Genomic DNA, 18,961 nt, shown 5'->3' with positions numbered 1-18,961 from the left:
CCCTCAAAATTTCCACTTACCTGCTCATCTGTCCGCCTCTCCTCTTCCTCTCCTCTACCTTCCCAACAGTTTTCTGTCCGATAGCTGGTAGAAAAATCAGCTGCCATGAGGCTGCATTGATGGACACTGATAGGCTGCGCTGATGGGCACTGATTGGTTGCATTGATGGGCACTGATGGGCAATGATGAGGTTGCATTGATGGGCACTGATAGGCTGCATTGATAGACACTGATATGGTTGCATTGATGGTCACTGATAAGGCTGTACCAATAGGAACTGATAGGCTGCATTGATGGGCACTGATGGGTAATGATGAGGCTGCATTGATGGGCACTGATGGGCAATGATGAGGTTGCATTGATGGGCACTGATAGGATGCATTGATGGACACTGATATGGTTGCATTGATGGTCACTGATAAGGCTAGACCAATATGGCACTGATAGGCTGCATTGATGGGCACTGATGGGTAATGATGAGGCTGCATTGATGGGCATTGATAGGCTGCATTGATGGGCACTGATAAGACTGCATTGATGGGCACTAATTGGGCGGCATGGATGGGCACTGATAGGCTGCATTGATGGGCACTGATAAGGCTGCACTGATGGACACTGATATTCTGCACTGAAGGCCACTGATGAGGCTGCACTAATGGGCACTGATAAACTTGTTGTTGTTAATATTTGTTTTTGTAACTTAATTCTGCATAAAACATTTAACAGTGTAATTTCATGAGATAATTTACAAGGGCGTGTTTAGGGGTGGAATTAGGGGTGGGACAGGGTAAGCGCTGGGTGGGGCAACTATTGGTGAGCAGCTTTTAAGGCCTGGGTAATAGCTCTGGACTTGAAAATTTGAGCCCTGAACTAGGGACTCTGCTGGCACTCCTGAATGTTAAGGGAGGACTCTGCTAAGCACTCCTGGATGTAAAGGGGGTTCTGATGGGTGCTCCTGAATGTGTTTGAAGACCCTATTGGGCGTTTCTGGATGTAAGAGGGCACTGGATTTAAGGGTGTACTATACTGGGCACTCTTGGATGTAAAGGGCGACCCTGTTGGGAACGCCTAGATGTAAGGAGGGATTATTCATTAATTTAAACTTCATCCATAAAACTGATTTTTTTTTGGCCTGTGATTTTAACCCCTGGTCTACATCATTCTTGTTTTCTATTAATATATCTCTACAGTTCTTCCAAAGTTTGAAGTTTCCCTTCATTTCCCCAAGGTTGTTATGTATGACAGTAACCAGTTCCCACTTCGCGTTTGTGGAAGGTGAGAATATCAATCTATGCAATCCCGTATAATGATTGAAGGAAAGAAAGAAAATGTGACATGTTGCACACATTTTTCAAATAAACCTTAATGAATAATAACACTTTCAATATGATACATATGTTAGAAGTGCATTATGTCTTATAGATACACTTATGGGAAGCCAGTTCAAGGAAACTATACAGCCACTGTGTGTCACAAGCGTTTCAGATATTGGTGGAGAAGAATTGATTATCACAACCATAATATCTGTGCTAATTTCACTGGAATGGTAAATACAGTAGAATGGCAATTAAATCATGAGACCATAATGAATACCTATATTATTGTTTTATTATTATCCTTATTAATATTATTATTATTATTAGTATTATACAGGATTTATATCATTCCAACAGTTAACTGTGCAATGCTTTACAACATGAAAGCAGACAGTACACTTACAATACAATTCATTAAAAAACTGAAGAAAAAGGGGACTTTTTTTTTTCCAGGATAGTTGACACACATTTGCAAACGCATGTGTAAGCTGCAAAGCCCCTTCAAAGCACCCTGTGTAACTTGCAGTCCTAACAGTAATAAATTTGAGTGTCTCCACAGTGGAAGCACATGGTTGCTAATGGATAGAGGGGAAACAGGTGGGTCCTGAGGTGGCCCAATCCTCCCCCAACCTGCTCCCATCTATGACTGGTCTTGCAGCTTACACATGCGTTTTCAAATGTGTGTCAACTAAATGCCTATTTTTAACCTACACTGTTAGACAGGTTTACTCGGTTGGTGGCAGACTGGTGGGTGAGTATACCAAACTAGGGGCTGGCTGTTTTCCCTGCACCTCTTTTTAGTCCCCTTTTTCTTCCATTTTTTTTATGCACAGGGATGGAGACGCTGAGCATTACCTGCTTGTGCCTCATTTAAAGTCCCAAACTGCCTATATTTTTTACAATACAATTCATTAAAGGACGAATTTAGAGGTCCCTGCTTGTTAGAACATAAAATCTAAGCGGTGGGGTCAAGTGATACAAAAGGTAAAACTGTGGGGATGAGCTGATGGAGAAAATAAGAGAACAGTTATTAGGTGGGGGTAGAATAGGTTCTCCGAAGGGAAGGGTTTTCAGGGATCATGTAAAAGAGGATAGAGTAGGAGGTAGTGGGACAGATTGGGGTAGGGAGTTTCATAGGATGGGAGAGGCTCTGGAAAAGTCCTAGAGGTGAGCATGGGAAGAGGTGACAAGGGAACTAGAGAGCAGAAGAGAATGAAGAGAACAATTTGGTTGTTATTTTGAGACTAGGTTAGTGCTGTAGCTGGGGGCCGAGTATTAGATGACTTTGTAAGTTGTTGTTAGTGTTTTTAATTTAATTCATTGGGTGAGTGGAAGCCAGTGGAGGGACTAGCAGAGAGGAGTGGCACACACTGGATGGCTGGTACAGTGGATGAGTCTTGCAGCAGCGTTCATGTTGGACTGAAGAGGGGACAGCCTATGTAAAAGTAAGCTGATGAGGAGAGAGTTGCAGTGGTCGAGGTGAGAGATAACCAGGGAGTGAATTAGAAGCTTTGCAGTGTCATTGGTTAGGAAGGAGCATATTTTGGAAATGTGCCATAAGCTGAGGCAGCAAGCTTTGGACTATGACTGGATGTGGGGCCAAAAGGATAGTTCATAGTCCAGGATAACATCTAGCAACTTGGCATGTGGGTACTGGTTGATAGTTGTTCTATGGATCAGAGAAGTGAGGCACATGGGGGAGAAAATGTTATGAGCTTGGTTTTGGATATATTGAGTTTGAGGAAGTGGTGTGACATCGAGTGTGATATGTCTGTTAGTAAATTAGTGATGCATGTTGAGACTGATGGAGTGAGCTGAGGGTTAGAGAGATACATTGTGTGTCATCATCGTAGAAATGGTATTGGAAGCAAAAAGAGGCTAATAACTGACCCAGGGAGGAGGTGTGGATTAGGAATAAGAGAGATCCAGAAGCAGAACAATTGGGGGACTCCGACAAATAAAGGAAGAGAGGAAGAGCAAGAAGAATTGTAAGTGATCCTTACAAGGTGCAGTGGGATAGGTAAGATGAGAACCAGCGAATAGTACAGTCACAAAGACCAAAGGAGTGGAGTTTTTTTTTGAGGAGGAGGTGGTCCATGGTGTAAAAGGCAGAAGAATGATCCAGGAGTAGAAGTACAGAATAGTGTCCATTGGTTTTAGCAATTAGTAGATCTTTTGTGAGCATTAGGAGAGCGGTTTCTGTGGAGTGCTGAGGGTGAAATCCAGACTGAAGGGGATCAAGAAGGTTATTCTCAAAGATCACTCAGCCAGTTGTAGACCAGATGTTCAAGGAATTTGGAGTAAAAGGGGAGCATGGAGATGGGGCATAGGTTGTTAAGATTGATAGGGTCCAAAAGAGGCTTTTTAAGTTTGGGGTGAATAGTGCATGTTTTAGAGAGTTGGGGACGATGTCAAAAGAGATAAGATAGGATAGAGCCAGAGGGTGACCATAGCATTTGCTAGGGAACAGAGTCCAGGGAGTAGGTGGTTAGGTGGGCGTTAGAAAAAGGTTTGGCAACCGTGTCTATAGTAGTAGGGTTGAATAAGGGAAGTAATGATTGTAGATGTGGAAATGGAATAAAAAGTAGGGGAGGTATCTGTACACTAGAGATCTCATTGTAACAATGTTATTTTTGAAGTGATTGGCAATCTTCTGAGCAGTGAGTGAGTTAGTGGCTGAGGGCAGTGAAGGAGAAAGTAGAAACTTAAAGGTAGAGAAGAGATGACGATGACGGGATGATAACTTGGTAAAGAGAGTGATAAAATAGGTGTGCTTGTCAGTGTTGAGGCAGGAACTGTATTTTTGGAGGGCATATTTATATTGGTTGAAATCTATCTATGTCAGAGGTGCTCCAAAGCGTGTCTACGTTATTTCATACTTCTGGTGTCATCTGTTTGCCAAGGTTCTTCAGGTCAGGCCTGATTCTGTGTGTACTGTAATGAGTTGGGCGAATGTATCTTGGGAGGATGACAGTGAACTGTTGCAGACAGAAGGGGCTAGGTTGGGGCAGGAAAGGGGTGCAATTTTGTCATAAAGGTGGTCGGTAGCAGAGTAGAGAAGAGAAGGGTTGAGGTGGCAAAGGTTTCTATGGGTAACTGTTAGGTGGTTGGGGGAAGAGAAAGAGAAAGACAGGGAGAGAGCAAAACTAATAAGGTGGTGATCAGGGAGAGGAAAAAGTTTGTTGGAGAGATTGCATGGAGTGCATGGGTAGGAGAAAACAAGGTAAAGGGTACGGTACGATACGAGAAGCCAGTCAGTCTAATATAGGCACACCCATGCAATTTTAACCACTTGAAGAACAAGCCTTTTCTGGCACTTTTTGTTTACAAGTTTAAATCAGTATTTTTTGCTAGAAATGTATTTATGACACCCAAACATTATATGATTTTTAGCATAAACCCTTGTGGAAAAAATGGCAATTGTTGCAATGTGTAATGTCACACAGTTTTTGTGCAGGTGTTTTTCAAACGCAATTTTCTGGTAAAAAATACACTTTAATGAATTTAAAAAATAAAACACAATATATACTCCATTTTTTTTTTTTGTAAAAAAATAAAAGATGATGTTACACCAAGTAAATAGATACCTAACATGTCAAGTTTTAACCACTTAAGGACCGCCCGTCGCAGTTATACTGCGGCAGGCAGCCCCTCCTGCGCGAACCGACGTAGGTATACTGCAGCTAGGGGCCGAGCGTGCACCACTGGCGGCGCGCTCCTGACCCCACTCGGCAGCTGGGACTTGGATGTATGGGGCAGGCAGCTCCAATCGTTCCCCACTGAGTGCCTGTGATTCTTCAATATAGGATCACAGGTCTCTGTGATCATTTCACAAGCCCCCCCCCCACAGTTAGAACCACTCCCCTAGGCTCACATTTAACCCCTTGATCACCCACAATATTAACCCCTTCCCTGCCAGTGTAATTATTACAGTAACAGTGCATATTTTTAGCACTGATTACTATAGTAATGTCACTGGTCCCCCCAAAAGTGTCAAAAATGTCAGTTAGGGGTCTGAATTGTCTGCCTCAATGTCGCAGTCCTGCTAAAAATCACAGATCACCGCCATTACTAGTGAAAAAAAAAAAAAAACAATAAAAATTACATAAATCTTTTCCATAGTTAGTAGACGCGATAACTTTTGTTCAAACCAATCAAAATACGCTTATTGCAATTTTTTTCCCCAAAAATATGTAGCAGAAAACAAATTGGCCTAAAATGTAAAAAAAAAAAAATGTTTACAGGTTACCTATTTAGAGTTACAGAGGAAGTCTAGCATTAGAATATTTCTCCCATTCTAACATTCACGGCAATTCACATGTGTGGTGCGAACACCGTTTACATATGCGTGCGCAACCTACATTTTCGTTCGCTGAATGCAAACACAGAAGGGACGCCCCTTCCCCCGGGAGACCTGAGCAATCAGCCAGCGTGTCCGCCGGCTGGTTGGAGTCCCGATCAAAGCCAGATGTGGTTTTTATCGGGTCTCCGATGACGTAACCCAGAATTTAAAAAGTGACAGTATTCAAAAATGCAGTTTTCGGCATTTTGAATACATTGAAGTGCAGTGGAGGGGTTTGATGTCTTTTAGACCCCCGATCCCTCCATAAAGAGTACCTGCCATTGCCTATTACTGTCACAAGGGATGTTTACATGTGTTTACTTGTGACAGCAATAAAAGTGATCAAATATTTTTTTTCAAAAAAACCTGTGCTAAAATAAAAAAAATAAATAAATAAACGTATACGGGAGTCGCGCCCGCAAATAAAAATCGCTGTTCAAACCACACATGTGAGGTATCACCGCGATCGCCAGAGTGAGAGCAATAATTAAAAAAAAAAGAGCTACTCTGTAACTCTAAACTGGTAATCGTTAATAATTTTTAAAGCATTGCCTATGGAGATTTTTATTGACCGTAGTTTGTCGCCATTTCACGGGTGTGCGCAATTTTAAACCATAACATGTTAGGTATCTGTTTACTCGGTGTGACATCATCTTTCACAATATATAAAAAAATGGGCTAACTTTACTGTTTGTTTTTTTTTTAAATGCAGTGAAATGTAATCTTTCCAAAACAAATGTAATTTGAAAGACCGCTACGCAAATACCGCATGACAAAAAATATTGCAATGACCGCCATTTTGTTCTCCAGAGTCTTTGCTTAAAATATATATATATATATATATATATATATATATAATGTTTGGGGGTTCTAAGTAATTTTCTAGCAAAAAATATTGGTTTTAACTTGTAAACAACGTGTCAGAAATGGGCTCGGTCCTTAAGTGGTTAAACTCGTATTACACCACCGCATAAGCATAAGTAAGGGGCATTTACTTAGCTGCTAAAAGAAAAAAAAATACGAAAAATGCTTTTCTGATATTTTTTCTTAATATTTAATGTTGGTAATATATTCAGGTAATATGTGCAATGACATTACAGCCAATAGAGATTAAATTTTTTGGGGGTTTTTTGTTTTTTAAAGTTGCACTTCGATTTGTCAAAAAGCAATATTTCTATTTGTTTATGAAACTTGGTTTTATTTATAAAGATGTTTTTTATATATATATATATATATATATATATATATATATATATATATATATATATCACAATGGCTAATCTGTGTCTGTAGTTAATACCAGAAATAATAACATATTATTAGATTTTTACTCCAGGAGTATATACTACTATATGTTTTGAAATTCTAGAGAAATGTTTAAATAATGCATTACAATTAACCTAAACCTATTCGATTTGTAGTTGACTAAAATGCATGAGATTTTAGTTGACTAAACTGTACTGGAGATTTTAGTTGACTAAAATATAACTAAAATTAAAACAATTCAGATGACTAAAATACGACTAAAACTTAAACTGCATTTTAGTCAAAAGACTAAAATACGACTAAAACTAAAATAGTGTTTTAGTCAAAGGACTATAACTAAGTCTAAATCGAAATTTGCTGCCAAAATTTACACTGGTGGTAATCTCTACCTTTTTTTTTTTTAATTCTTTTTATTTCAATATGTGCATAAAAACAAACATTCCAAACGTCCTTTCAACAAAAGGACAAAACAATATTAAATAAAAAAAATATACAATATCCAAATAATTATCTGTTTACTTAGTATTCATAATCTCTTTATGCCAAGGTATATCCAGTAATCTCTACCTTTTAAAGGATTTTTTTTTTACCTAAAAACAAATCTTCTTTCTCTTTTAGTTAATAAGACTAGAGTTGAGCGGACACCTGGATGTCCGTGTTCAGCGGGTTCGGCCGAACTTGAAAAAAAAGTCCGGGTCCGTGTCCCGGACTTTTTTCGAACTTTACCCGGACACCGAACCCCATTGAAGTCAATGGGGACCCGAACTTTCAGGCACTAAAATGGCTCTAAAAACCCATGGAAAGGGCTAGAGTGCTGCAATTGGCAGCAAAACGTAGTTAAGAGCATGGCAAGTGCTCTGCAAACAAATGTGGATAGGGAAATAACTTAAAACAACAAAAAAAAAAAAACAGAAACATAAAACAATTTTCTTCATCTGTGAAGGACGAGGCCCATATGAAGTAGGAGGGAGGTTGAGGTGGTGGTGGATGTGGCGGTGTAGGTGGAAGCGGCGGTGGAGGGGGACGAGGTAGCCAACACTGCTTTTTTTCAGTCATTTTAAATTAGGGTACACCCCAAAAGAGTGAGAAAGATCAAAAATATAACAATGGCTGGGTAAGGTCGGTATCCATCTCTATTCTGCACAAGGTACGGAAAAGTCCTGTGGGATCCATGCCTGGTTCATTTTAATGAACGTGAGCTTGGCCACATTGTCTCTGGACAGGCGGCTGCGCTTGTCTGGGATAACGCCCCCAGCCATGCTAAATACACGTTCAGATAATACACTGGCTGCAGGGCACGCCAGCACCTCCAAGGCGTAAAGGGCAAGCTCAGGCCATGTGCCCAATTTGGAGACCTAGAAGTTGAAGGGTTCTTCTGAGGTGCTGGCGGTGCCCTGGCTGCGTTGGTGACCTCTTCCTCCTCCTCCTCCTCCTCCTCTGCCTTGGCCTTGTGCTTTCACTGTGGCCCCACTGTCAGGAGGGAATGCCAGCAGCATCACGTCTACCAGCATGCGCTTGTACTCGCGCATCTTGCGATCACGCTCCAGTGAGTGAATTAAAGACGGTACGTTGTCCTTGTAACCGGGATCCAGCAGCGTGGCCACCCAGTAATCAGCACAAGTTAGAATGTGGGCAACTCGGTGGTCGTTGTGGAGACACTGCAGCATGTTATTCGCTCATGTGTGCCAGGCTGCCCAGAGGCAACGAAAGGCTGTCCTCTGTGGGAGGTGTATCGTCTGTGTCTTCTGTATCCCCCCCAGCCACGCACCAGTGATGGCCATGAGCTGGCCTGGGTGCCACACTGCTGTGACATGGTTCCATCTCCTCCTCCATCTCCTCTTTCATCTCCTCCTCATCCTCCAGAACTGTGCCCCTGCTGGACAATTGTGTACCTGGCGTTTGTGGGTGCAGAAACCCACCATCGGAGCCACTTGTGAATGACTGCCCTAAAAGCCATGAAAATGATCCCTCTTCCTCCTCCTCCTCCTCCTCCTGTGCCACATCCTCTTCCATCATCGCCCGATGCGTTTTTTCAAGGAGGCATAGAAGTGGGATAGTTAAGCTGACAACGGCGTCATCGGCACTGGCCATGTAGGTGGAGTACTCAAAACAGCGCAACAAAGCACACAGGTCTCGCATGGAGGCCCAGTTATTGGTGGTGAAGTGGTGCTGTTCCGCAGAGCAATTCACGCGTGCGTGCTGCAGCTGAAACTCCACTATGGCCTGCTGCTGCTCGCACAGTCTTTCCAGCATGTGCAAGGTGGAGTTCCACCTTGTGGGCACATCACATATGAGGCGGTGAGCGGGAAGGCTGAAGTTACGCTGCAGCGCTGACAGGCGAGCAGCAGCAGGGTGAGAACGCCGAAAGTGCGCACAGACGGCCTGCACTTTCTGCAGCAGCTCTGACATATCGGGGTAATTTTGAAGGAACCTCTGCACCACCAAATTCAGCACATGCGTCAGGCAAGGGATGTGCGTCAAACCGGCTAGGCCCAGAGCTGCTATGAGATTTCGCCCGTTATCGCACACCACCATGCCGGGCTTGAGGCTCGCTGGCACCAACAACTCATCGGTCTGCTGTTCCATGCTCCTCCACAACTCATGCGTGGTGTGGGATTTTTCCCCCAAACATGCAAGTTTTAAAACTGCCTGCTGTCGTTTACCCCTGGCTTTGCTGAATTTGGTGGTGAAGGTGTTACGCTGACCGGATGAGGAGGCGGTAGAGGATGAGGAACAGCAGGAACAGCAGGAACAGGATGTAAACTGAAGCGCCCTGCAATCCTCAGTGGTGGAAGGAGATGGGCCAAACAAATTGAAAGGGTGTATCTCACACGTACACATACAGACTATGCCGCAATTTAATTTTTTTTACCCCAAAGGGTGTAGATTGAATAGCGCAATAGAAAATATGATATAAAAAGGTGTATCTCACACGTACAAACCCAGACTAGGCCCCGATTACAATTTTTTGTACCCTAAAGGCAGGATGAGGATGAGGAGTAGGAGGAGTTCGGAACAGGAGGCAAACTGAAGCACCCTGCAATCCTCGGCGGTGGAAGATGCGCCCCAAAAATTTGAAAGGTGTATCTCACACGTACCGATACAGACTATGCCGCAATTTAATTCTTTTTACCCCAAAGGGTGTAGATTGAATAGCGGAATAGAAAATATGATATAAAAAGGTGTATCTCACACGTACAAACCCAGACTAGGCCCCGATTACAATTTTTTGTACCCTAAAGGCAGGATGAGGAGTAGGAGGAGTTCGGAACAGGAGGCAAACTGAAGCACCCTGCAATCCTCGGCGGTGAAAGATGCGCCCCAAAAATTTGGAAGGTGTATTTCACACGTACCGATACAGACTATGCCGCAATTAAATTTTTTTTACCCCAAAGGGTGTAGATTGAATAGCCGAATAGAAAATATGATATAAAAAGGTGTATCTCACACGTACAAACCCAGACTAGGCCCCGATTACAATTTTATGTACCCTAAAGGCAGGATGAGGATGAGGAGTAGGAGGAGTTCGGAACAGGAGGCAAACTGAAGCACCCTGCAATCCTCGGCGGTGGAAGATGCGCCCCAAAAATTTGAAAGGTGTATCTCACACGTACCGATACAGACTATGCCGCAATTTAATTCTTTTTACCCCAAAGGGTGTAGATTGAATAGCGGAATAGAAAATATGACATAAAATGGTGTATCTCACACGTACAAACCCAGACTAGGCCCCGATTACAATTTTTTGTACCCTAAAGGCAGGATGAGGAGTAGGAGGAGTTCGGAACAGGAGGAAAACTGAAGCACTCTGCAATCCTCTGCGGTGGAAGATGCGCCCCAAAAATTTGGAAGGTGTATCTCACACGTACCGATACAGACTATGCCGCAATTTAATTATTTTTACCCCAAAGGGTGTAGATTGAATAGCGGAATAGAAAATATGACATAAAAAGGTGTATCTCACACGTACAAACCCAGACTAGGCCCCGATTACAATTTTTTGTACCCTAAAGGCAGAATGAGGATGAGGAGTAGGAGGAGTTCAGAACAGAAGGCAAACTGAAGCACCCTGCAATCCTCGGCAGTGGAAGATGCGCCCCAAAAATTTGAAAGGTGTATCTCACACGTACCGATACAGACTATGCCGCAATTTAATTCTTTTTACCCCAAAGGGTGTAGATTGAATATCGGAATAGAAAATATGATATAAAAAGGTGTATCTCACACGTACAAACCCAGACTAGGCCCCGATTACAATTTTTTGTACCCTAAAGGCAGGATGAGGAGTAGGAGGAGTTCGGAACAGGAGGCAAACTGAAGCACCCTGCAATCCTCGGCGGTGGAAGATGCGCCCCAAAAATTTTGAATGTGTATCTCACACGTACCGATACAGACTATGCCGCAATTTAATTTTTTTCACCCCAAAAGGGTGTAGATTGAATAGCGGAATAGAAAAAAGTATATAAAATTGGTGATTTTTCAATAGCACATGTGAACACAGCAGTGTCTTATGTTTTATGTCACGGTCAGCTAAGCAGCATGCTATGAAGGGAAAAAAAAAATTCCCCTTCAGCTTTGTAATTTTTAAATAGCAGATTAGTACAGACTATGCCACAATTTAATTTTTTTAACCCAAAAGGGTGTATATTGAATAGTGGAATAGAAAAAAGTATATAAAATTGAAAATCACTCAATAGCACATGTGAACACAGCAGTGTCTTATATTTTATGTCACGGTCAGCTCAGCAGCAGGCTATGAAGGGAAAAAAAAAATTCCCCTTCAACTTTGTAATTTTTAAAGAGCAGATTAGAACAGCAGCAATCTGTAGTAAAATATAGCTGAACGCTGCACACAACAGACTGATAAAAATATATTTTTTCTCCCTCCTCCTCAGTGGGCTCAAGCGAGGGCAAAAAGATTGTTCACTGCACCACCCCCCACACAGCAAAATCGATGTAGATCGCTAACGGACGATTGTTCTGTCCCTGCCTTATCTCTCCAGCCTGTCCATAAAATGGTCAAATATCTTTCCCTGCCTACGCTCCGACCTGTCCCTGCATTCTTTTCGGGCAAAATTTTTCACTGTCTGTCCCTAATCAGCAGCAGCCAGCACGTATGATGTGTGCTCTCTCCTTACACTACAGCAGAATGACGCACCGCGCTGTGTCTCTCGAACTTATAAAGACATGGGTCACATGCTTCAGATGGCCAATCACAGCTACTAATACATTAGTAGGCATGGCTGGGATGGCTTAAGGCACACCAGTTAAACGCTTGTTGATTGGCTGTTGAAAGCCCGCCATTAAAAGCGCGCCATTACATAAAAAACAGGAAATAAAATTACCGAACATGGATTTTAAACTCGAACATACAGTAAAGTTTTCGGGTCCGTGTCCGGGTAGCAAAAATCCAATTATCCGGTACGGACCCGAATAATACAGTCCGTGTTTGCTCAACACTAAATAAGACCATATACATTGCTATAAATTTCTAAAAAATCTTTATTTACAGTATATTTATAAAGTAGTACAAACTCTTTGGATGTAGACCATTTGATTCAGCTGTAGTGTTGAGCGAACACGGACTGTATTATTCGTGTTCGTACCGAATAATTGGATTTTTTGTACCCGGGTTTTGCATGCTTTGGCGCTCTTTTCATGGCGGGCTTTCAACAGCCAATCAACAATCGTTTAACTGGTGTGCCTTAAGCCATCCCAGCCATGCCTGCAAATGTCTCAGTAGCTGTGATTGGCCGTCTGAAGCATGTGACCAAGTCTTTATAAGTTCGAGGCAGCCGCAGCGGCGTCATTATGCTGCTTAGATTCAGGGACAGAGCACACATCAACGTGCTGGCTGCTGATTAGGGAAAGATAGTCAGGAAAAAACCATTTGTGTCCGGATAGAATTGAGGGACAGGTCGGAGTGTTTAGGCAGGGCGAGTTGTAGGCATTTTAGGGATAGAGTCTGCTGAATTATAGGGTCAGTGTCTTCTACAAACTACAATCGATATTGCTGTGTGGGGGGTGGGGTCTGCACTCAATCCTGATCTACGATCTCTTCTCAATCCTGTTAGGGACAGAGTCTGCTGAATTTTAGGGAAACTGTGTTCTACAAACTACAATCGATATTGCTGTGTGGTGTGGGATTGGAGATAGGCAGGTGTCAGTGATCCACATCCATTTTTCTGTGTGTGAGCTGCAGTGAACACAATCTTTTTGGGCTGCAGTGAACACAATCTTTTTGGGCTGCAGTGAACACAATCTTTTTGGGCTGCAGTGAACACAATCTTTTTGGGCTGCAGTGAACACAATCTTTTTGGGCTGCAGTGAACACAATCTTTTTGGGGTGCAGTGAACAAAATCTTTTTGGGGTGCAGTGAACACAATCCTTTTTGGTGTGCAGTGAACACAATCTTTGTGGGGTGCAGTGAACAAAATCCTTTGTGGGGTGCAGTGAACACAATCTTTTTGGGGTGCAGTGAACAAAATCCTTTTTGGGGTGCAGTGAACAACATCCTTTTTGGGGTGCAGTGAACACAATCTTTTTGGGGTGCAGTGAACAAAATCCTTTGTGGGGTGCAGTGAACACAATCTTTTTGGGGTGCAGTGAACACAATCTTTTTGGGGTGGAGTGAACAACATCCTTTTTGGGGTGCAGTGAACAAAATCCTTTTTGGGGTGCAGTGAACAAAATCATTTTTGGGGTGCAGTGAACACAATCTTTTTGGGGTGCAGTGAACACAATCTTTGTGGGGTGCAGTGAACACAATCTTTTTGGGGTGGAGTGAACAACATCCTTTTTGGGGTGCAGTGAACAACATCCTTTTTGGGGTGCAGTGAACACAATCTTTTTGGGGTGCAGTGAACACAATCTTTGTGGGGTACAGTGAACAGAATCTTTGTGGGGTGCAGTGAACACAATCTTTGGGGGGTACAGTGAACACAATCTTTGTGAGGTGCAGTGAACACAATCTTTGTGGGGTGCAGTGAACACAATCATTGTGGGGTGCAGTGAACTCAATCTTTGTGGGGTACAGTGAACACAATCTCATACTTCTGAAGGTTTGAGGGTGCTGCCTGTTCCATACTCCCCCTACTCCTCATCTAGCCTTTTAGGGGTACAAACAATAGTAATTGGGGCCTAGTGTGGTTGTGTACGTGTGATATACATACACTTTTTTGGGATCATATTTTCTATTCCGCTATTTAATCAAAAACCTTTGGGGATCAGTTAAATTGGGGGATAGTCTGTGTTGGTACGTGTGAGAGAGATCCACCTTTCCAAGTTGTTGGGGTTCATCTCATACTTCTGAAGGTTTGAGGGTGCTGCCTGTTCCATACTCCCCCTACTCCTAGCCTTTTAGGGGTACAAACAATAGTAATTGGGGCCTAGTGTGGTTGTGTACGTGTGATATACATACACTTTTTTGGGATCATATTTTCTATTCCGCTATTTAATCAAAAACCTCTGGGGATCAGTTAAATTGGGGGATAGTCTGTGTTGGTACGTGTGAGAGAGATCCACCTTTCCAAGTTGTTGGGGTTCATCTCATACTTCTGAAGGTTTGAGGGTGCTGCCTGTTCCATACTCCCCCTACTCCTAGCCTTTTAGGGGTACAAACAATAGTAATTGGGGCCTAGTGTGGTTGTGTACGTGTGATATACATACACTTTTTTGGGATCATATTTTCTATTCCGCTATTTAATCAAAAACCTTTGGGGATCAGTTAAATTGGGGGATAGTCTGTGTTGGTACGTGTGAGAGAGATCCACCTTTCCAAGTTGTTGGGGTTCATCTCATACTTCTGAAGGTTTGAGGGTGCTGCCTGTTCCATACCCCCCCTACTCCTCATCTAGCCTTTTAGGGGTACAAACAATAGTAATTGGGGCCTAGTGTGGTTGTGTACGTGCGAGATACATACACTTTTTTTGATCATATTTCCTATTCCGCTATTCAATAAAAACCTTTGAGGATCAATTGAATTGCGGGATAGTCTGTGTCGGTACGTGTGAGAGAGATCCACCTTTCCAAGTTGTTGGGGTTCATCTCATACTTCTGAAGGTTTGAGGGTGCTGCCTGTTCCATACCCCCCCTACTCCTCATCTAGCCTTTTAGGGGTACAAACAATAGTAATTGGGGCCTAGTGTGGTTGTGTACGTGCGAGATACATACACTTTTTTTGATCATATTTCCTATTCCGCTATTCAATAAAAACCTTTGAGGATCAATTGAATTGCGGGATAGTCTGTGTCGGTACGTGTGAGAGAGATCCACCTTTCCAAGTTGTTGGGGTTCATCTCATACTTCTGAAGGTTTGAGGGTGCTGCCTGTTCCATACCCCCCCTACTCCTCATCTAGCCTTTTAGGGGTACAAACAATAGTAATTGGGGCCTAGTGTGGTTGTGTACGTGCGAGATACATACACTTTTTTTGATCATATTTCCTATTCCGCTATTCAATAAAAACCTTTGAGGATCAATTGAATTGCGGGATAGTCTGTGTCGGTACGTGTGAGAGAGATCCACCTTTCCAAGTTGTTGGGGTTCATCTCATACTTCTGAAGGTTTGAGGGTGCTGCCTGTTCCATACTCCCCCTACTCCTCATCTAGCCTTTTAGGGGTACAAACAATAGTAATTGGGGCCTAGTGTGGTTGTGTACGTGTGATATACATACACTTTTTTTGGATCATATTTTCTATTCCGCTATTTAATCAAAAACCTTTGGGGATCAGTTAAATTGGGGGATAGTCTGTGTTGGTACGTGTGAGAGAGATCCACCTTTCCAAGTTGTTGGGGTTCATCTCATACTTCTGAAGGTTTGAGGGTGCTGCCTGTTCCATACTCCCCCTACTCCTAGCCTTTTAGGGGTACAAACAATAGTAATTGGGGCCTAGTGTGGTTGTGTACGTGTGATATACATACACTTTTTTGGGATCATATTTTCTATTCCGCTATTTAATCAAAAACCTTTGGGGATCAGTTAAATTGGGGGATAGTCTGTGTTGGTACGTGTGAGAGAGATCCACCTTTCCAAGTTGTTGGGGTTCATCTCATACTTCTGAAGGTTTGAGGGTGCTGCCTGTTCCATACTCCCCCTACTCCTAGCCTTTTAGGGGTACAAACAATAGTAATTGGGGCCTAGTGTGGTTGTGTACGTGTGATATACATACACTTTTTTGGGATCATATTTTCTATTCCGCTATTTAATCAAAAACCTTTGGGGATCAGTTAAATTGGGGGATAGTCTGTGTTGGTACGTGTGAGAGAGATCCACCTTTCCAAGTTGTTGGGGTTCATCTCATACTTCTGAAGGTTTGAGGGTGCTGCCTGTTCCATACTCCCCCTACTCCTAGCCTTTTAGGGGTACAAACAATAGTAATTGGGGCCTAGTGTGGTTGTGTACGTGTGATATACATACACTTTTTTTGGATCATATTTTCTATTCCGCTATTTAATCAAAAACCTTTGGGGATCAGTTAAATTGGGGGATAGTCTGTGTTGGTACGTGTGAGAGAGATCCACCTTTCCAAGTTGTTGGGGTTCATCTCATACTTCTGAAGGTTTGAGGGTGCTGCCTGTTCCATACTCCCCCTACTCCTAGCCTTTTAGGGGTACAAACAATAGTAATTGGGGCCTAGTGTGGTTGTGTACGTGTGATATACATACACTTTTTTGGGATCATATTTTCTATTCCGCTATTTAATCAAAAACCTTTGGGGATCAGTTAAATTGGGGGATAGTCTGTGTTGGTACGTGTGAGAGAGATCCACCTTTCCAAGTTGTTGGGGTTCATCTCATACTTCTGAAGGTTTGAGGGTGCTGCCTGTTCCATACTCCCCCTACTCCTAGCCTTTTAGGGGTACAAACAATAGTAATTGGGGCCTAGTGTGGTTGTGTACGTGTGATATACATACACTTTTTTGGGATCATATTTTCTATTCCGCTATTTAATCAAAAACCTCTGGGGATCAGTTAAATTGGGGGATAGTCTGTGTTGGTACGTGTGAGAGAGATCCACCTTTCCAAGTTGTTGGGGTTCATCTCATACTTCTGAAGGTTTGAGGGTGCTGCCTGTTCCATACTCCCCCTACTCCTAGCCTTTTAGGGGTACAAACAATAGTAATTGGGGCCTAGTGTGGTTGTGTACGTGTGATATACATACACTTTTTTGGGATCATATTTTCTATTCCGCTATTTAATCAAAAACCTTTGGGGATCAGTTAAATTGGGGGATAGTCTGTGTTGGTACGTGTGAGAGAGATCCACCTTTCCAAGTTGTTGGGGTTCATCTCATACTTCTGAAGGTTTGAGGGTGCTGCCTTTTCCATACTCCCCCTACTCCTCATCTAGCCTTTTAGGGGTACAAACAATAGTAATTGGGGCCTAGTGTGGTTGTGTACGTGCGAGATACATACACTTTTTTTGATCATATTTCCTATTCCGCTATTCAATAAAAACCTTTGAGGATCAATTGAATTGCGGGATAGTCTGTGTCGGTACGTGTGAGAGAGATCCACCTTTCCAAGTTGTTGGGGTTCATCTCATACTTCTGAAGGTTTGAGGGTGCTGCCTGTTCCATACCCCCCCTACTCCTCATCTAGCCTTTTAGGGGTACAAACAATAGTAATTGGGGCCTAGTGTGGTTGTGTACGTGCGAGATACATACACTTTTTTTGATCATATTTCCTATTCCGCTATTCAATAAAAACCTTTGAGGATCAATTGAATTGCGGGATAGTCTGTGTCGGTACGTGTGAGAGAGATCCACCTTTCCAAGTTGTTGGGGTTCATCTCATACTTCTGAAGGTTTGAGGGTGCTGCCTGTTCCATACTCCCCCTACTCCTCATCTAGCCTTTTAGGGGTACAAACAATAGTAATTGGGGCCTAGTGTGGTTGTGTACGTGTGATATACATACACTTTTTTTGGATCATATTTTCTATTCCGCTATTCAATAAAAACCTTTCTAGGGCAAGATCTTAAATTACAGAAATATGAGGAGACCGTCAAATAAGGGCCGTGGCCTGGGTCGTGGTGCTGCTGGTAGAGCTCCTGTTGCAAGGAGAGGACATGGTCGATCTGTGCCAGCTACACGCACAAGTGAAACACCTTCCTCAAGTGTGAGTAGGCGACAGAACCTGCATCAGTATTTGGTAGGGCATCAAACGCCCCTAGAAGTGATGAGGCCAGAACAAGTTGAGGCGATAGTAGATTGGTTTGCTGCTGACAGTGCCTCCAGTTCCTTCACATTGTCTCCCACCCAGTCTACTGCAGAAAGGTCAGAGTTGGCACCTGCAGCCAATGTCCAACCGTCTTTCACCTCACCCCCTTGCAAATCAGGCCAGCAGTCTGAGCCCCAAGCCATACAGCAGTCTCTTATTCTTTTTGAGGACTCTGTCAGCAGGGTTTCCCAGGGCCATCCACCTAGCCCTGCCCCAGAAGTGGAAGAGATTGAGTGCAGCGATGCCCAACCACTTATTTCTCAAGATGAGTACATGCAAGGATCATCGCAGCACGTCTCCGATGATGACGAAACGCAGGTGCCAACTGCTGCGGCGTTCAGCATTGTGGAGACCGACAAGGAGGGCAGGGGTGAAGACTGGGTGGAAGATGATGTGGAGGACGATGAGGTCCTCGACCCCACATGGAATGAACGTCATGCAGGTGACCTGAGTAGTTTGGAGGAAGAGGCGGTGGTCGCACAGAGCCACCAGCACAGCAGAAGAGGGAGCAGGGTGCAGAAGCGGAGCGGCCGTGCCCTAGACACTACGCCCGCTACTGCCCAACGCAGCAAGGGAACGAGCGCACCAAAGTCAGCTCAAAGGAGTTCTCTAGCGTGGAAGTTCTTTAGAAAATGTGCTGATGACAGGACACGAGTGGTTTGCACCCTGTGCAATCAGAGCTTGAAGCGAGGCATGAACCTTCTCAACCTGAGCACAACCTGCATGATCAGGCATCTAAGTGCAAAGCACGAGCTGCAGTGGAGTACACACCTTCAAAACCAAGAAACGTCTCTGGCTCATCCTGCTTCCTCTTC

At 43.4% G+C, this 18,961-nt stretch overlaps 1 protein-coding gene across 1 annotated transcript in view; it reads left to right on the top strand.

The window, feature by feature from the left end:
• LOC309564226 (alpha-2-macroglobulin-like) overlaps nt 1-18,961 on the top strand; it is a 289,760-nt gene that overhangs the window by 79,047 nt on the left and 191,752 nt on the right. Inside the window, exons 7-8 of the mRNA XM_082268853.1 lie at nt 1,191-1,275; nt 1,423-1,546. Of these exons, the coding sequence (XP_082124979.1) occupies nt 1,191-1,275; nt 1,423-1,546 (209 nt within the window). The remainder of the gene's footprint in view (nt 1-1,190; nt 1,276-1,422; nt 1,547-18,961) is intronic.

The sequence above is a fragment of the Pelophylax lessonae genome, assembly GCF_965119305.1.
Source record: "Pelophylax lessonae genome assembly, chromosome: 9".
Classification (NCBI taxonomy): domain Eukaryota; kingdom Metazoa; phylum Chordata; class Amphibia; order Anura; family Ranidae; genus Pelophylax; species Pelophylax lessonae.
This window is presented reverse-complemented; position numbering and strand designations above follow the sequence as displayed.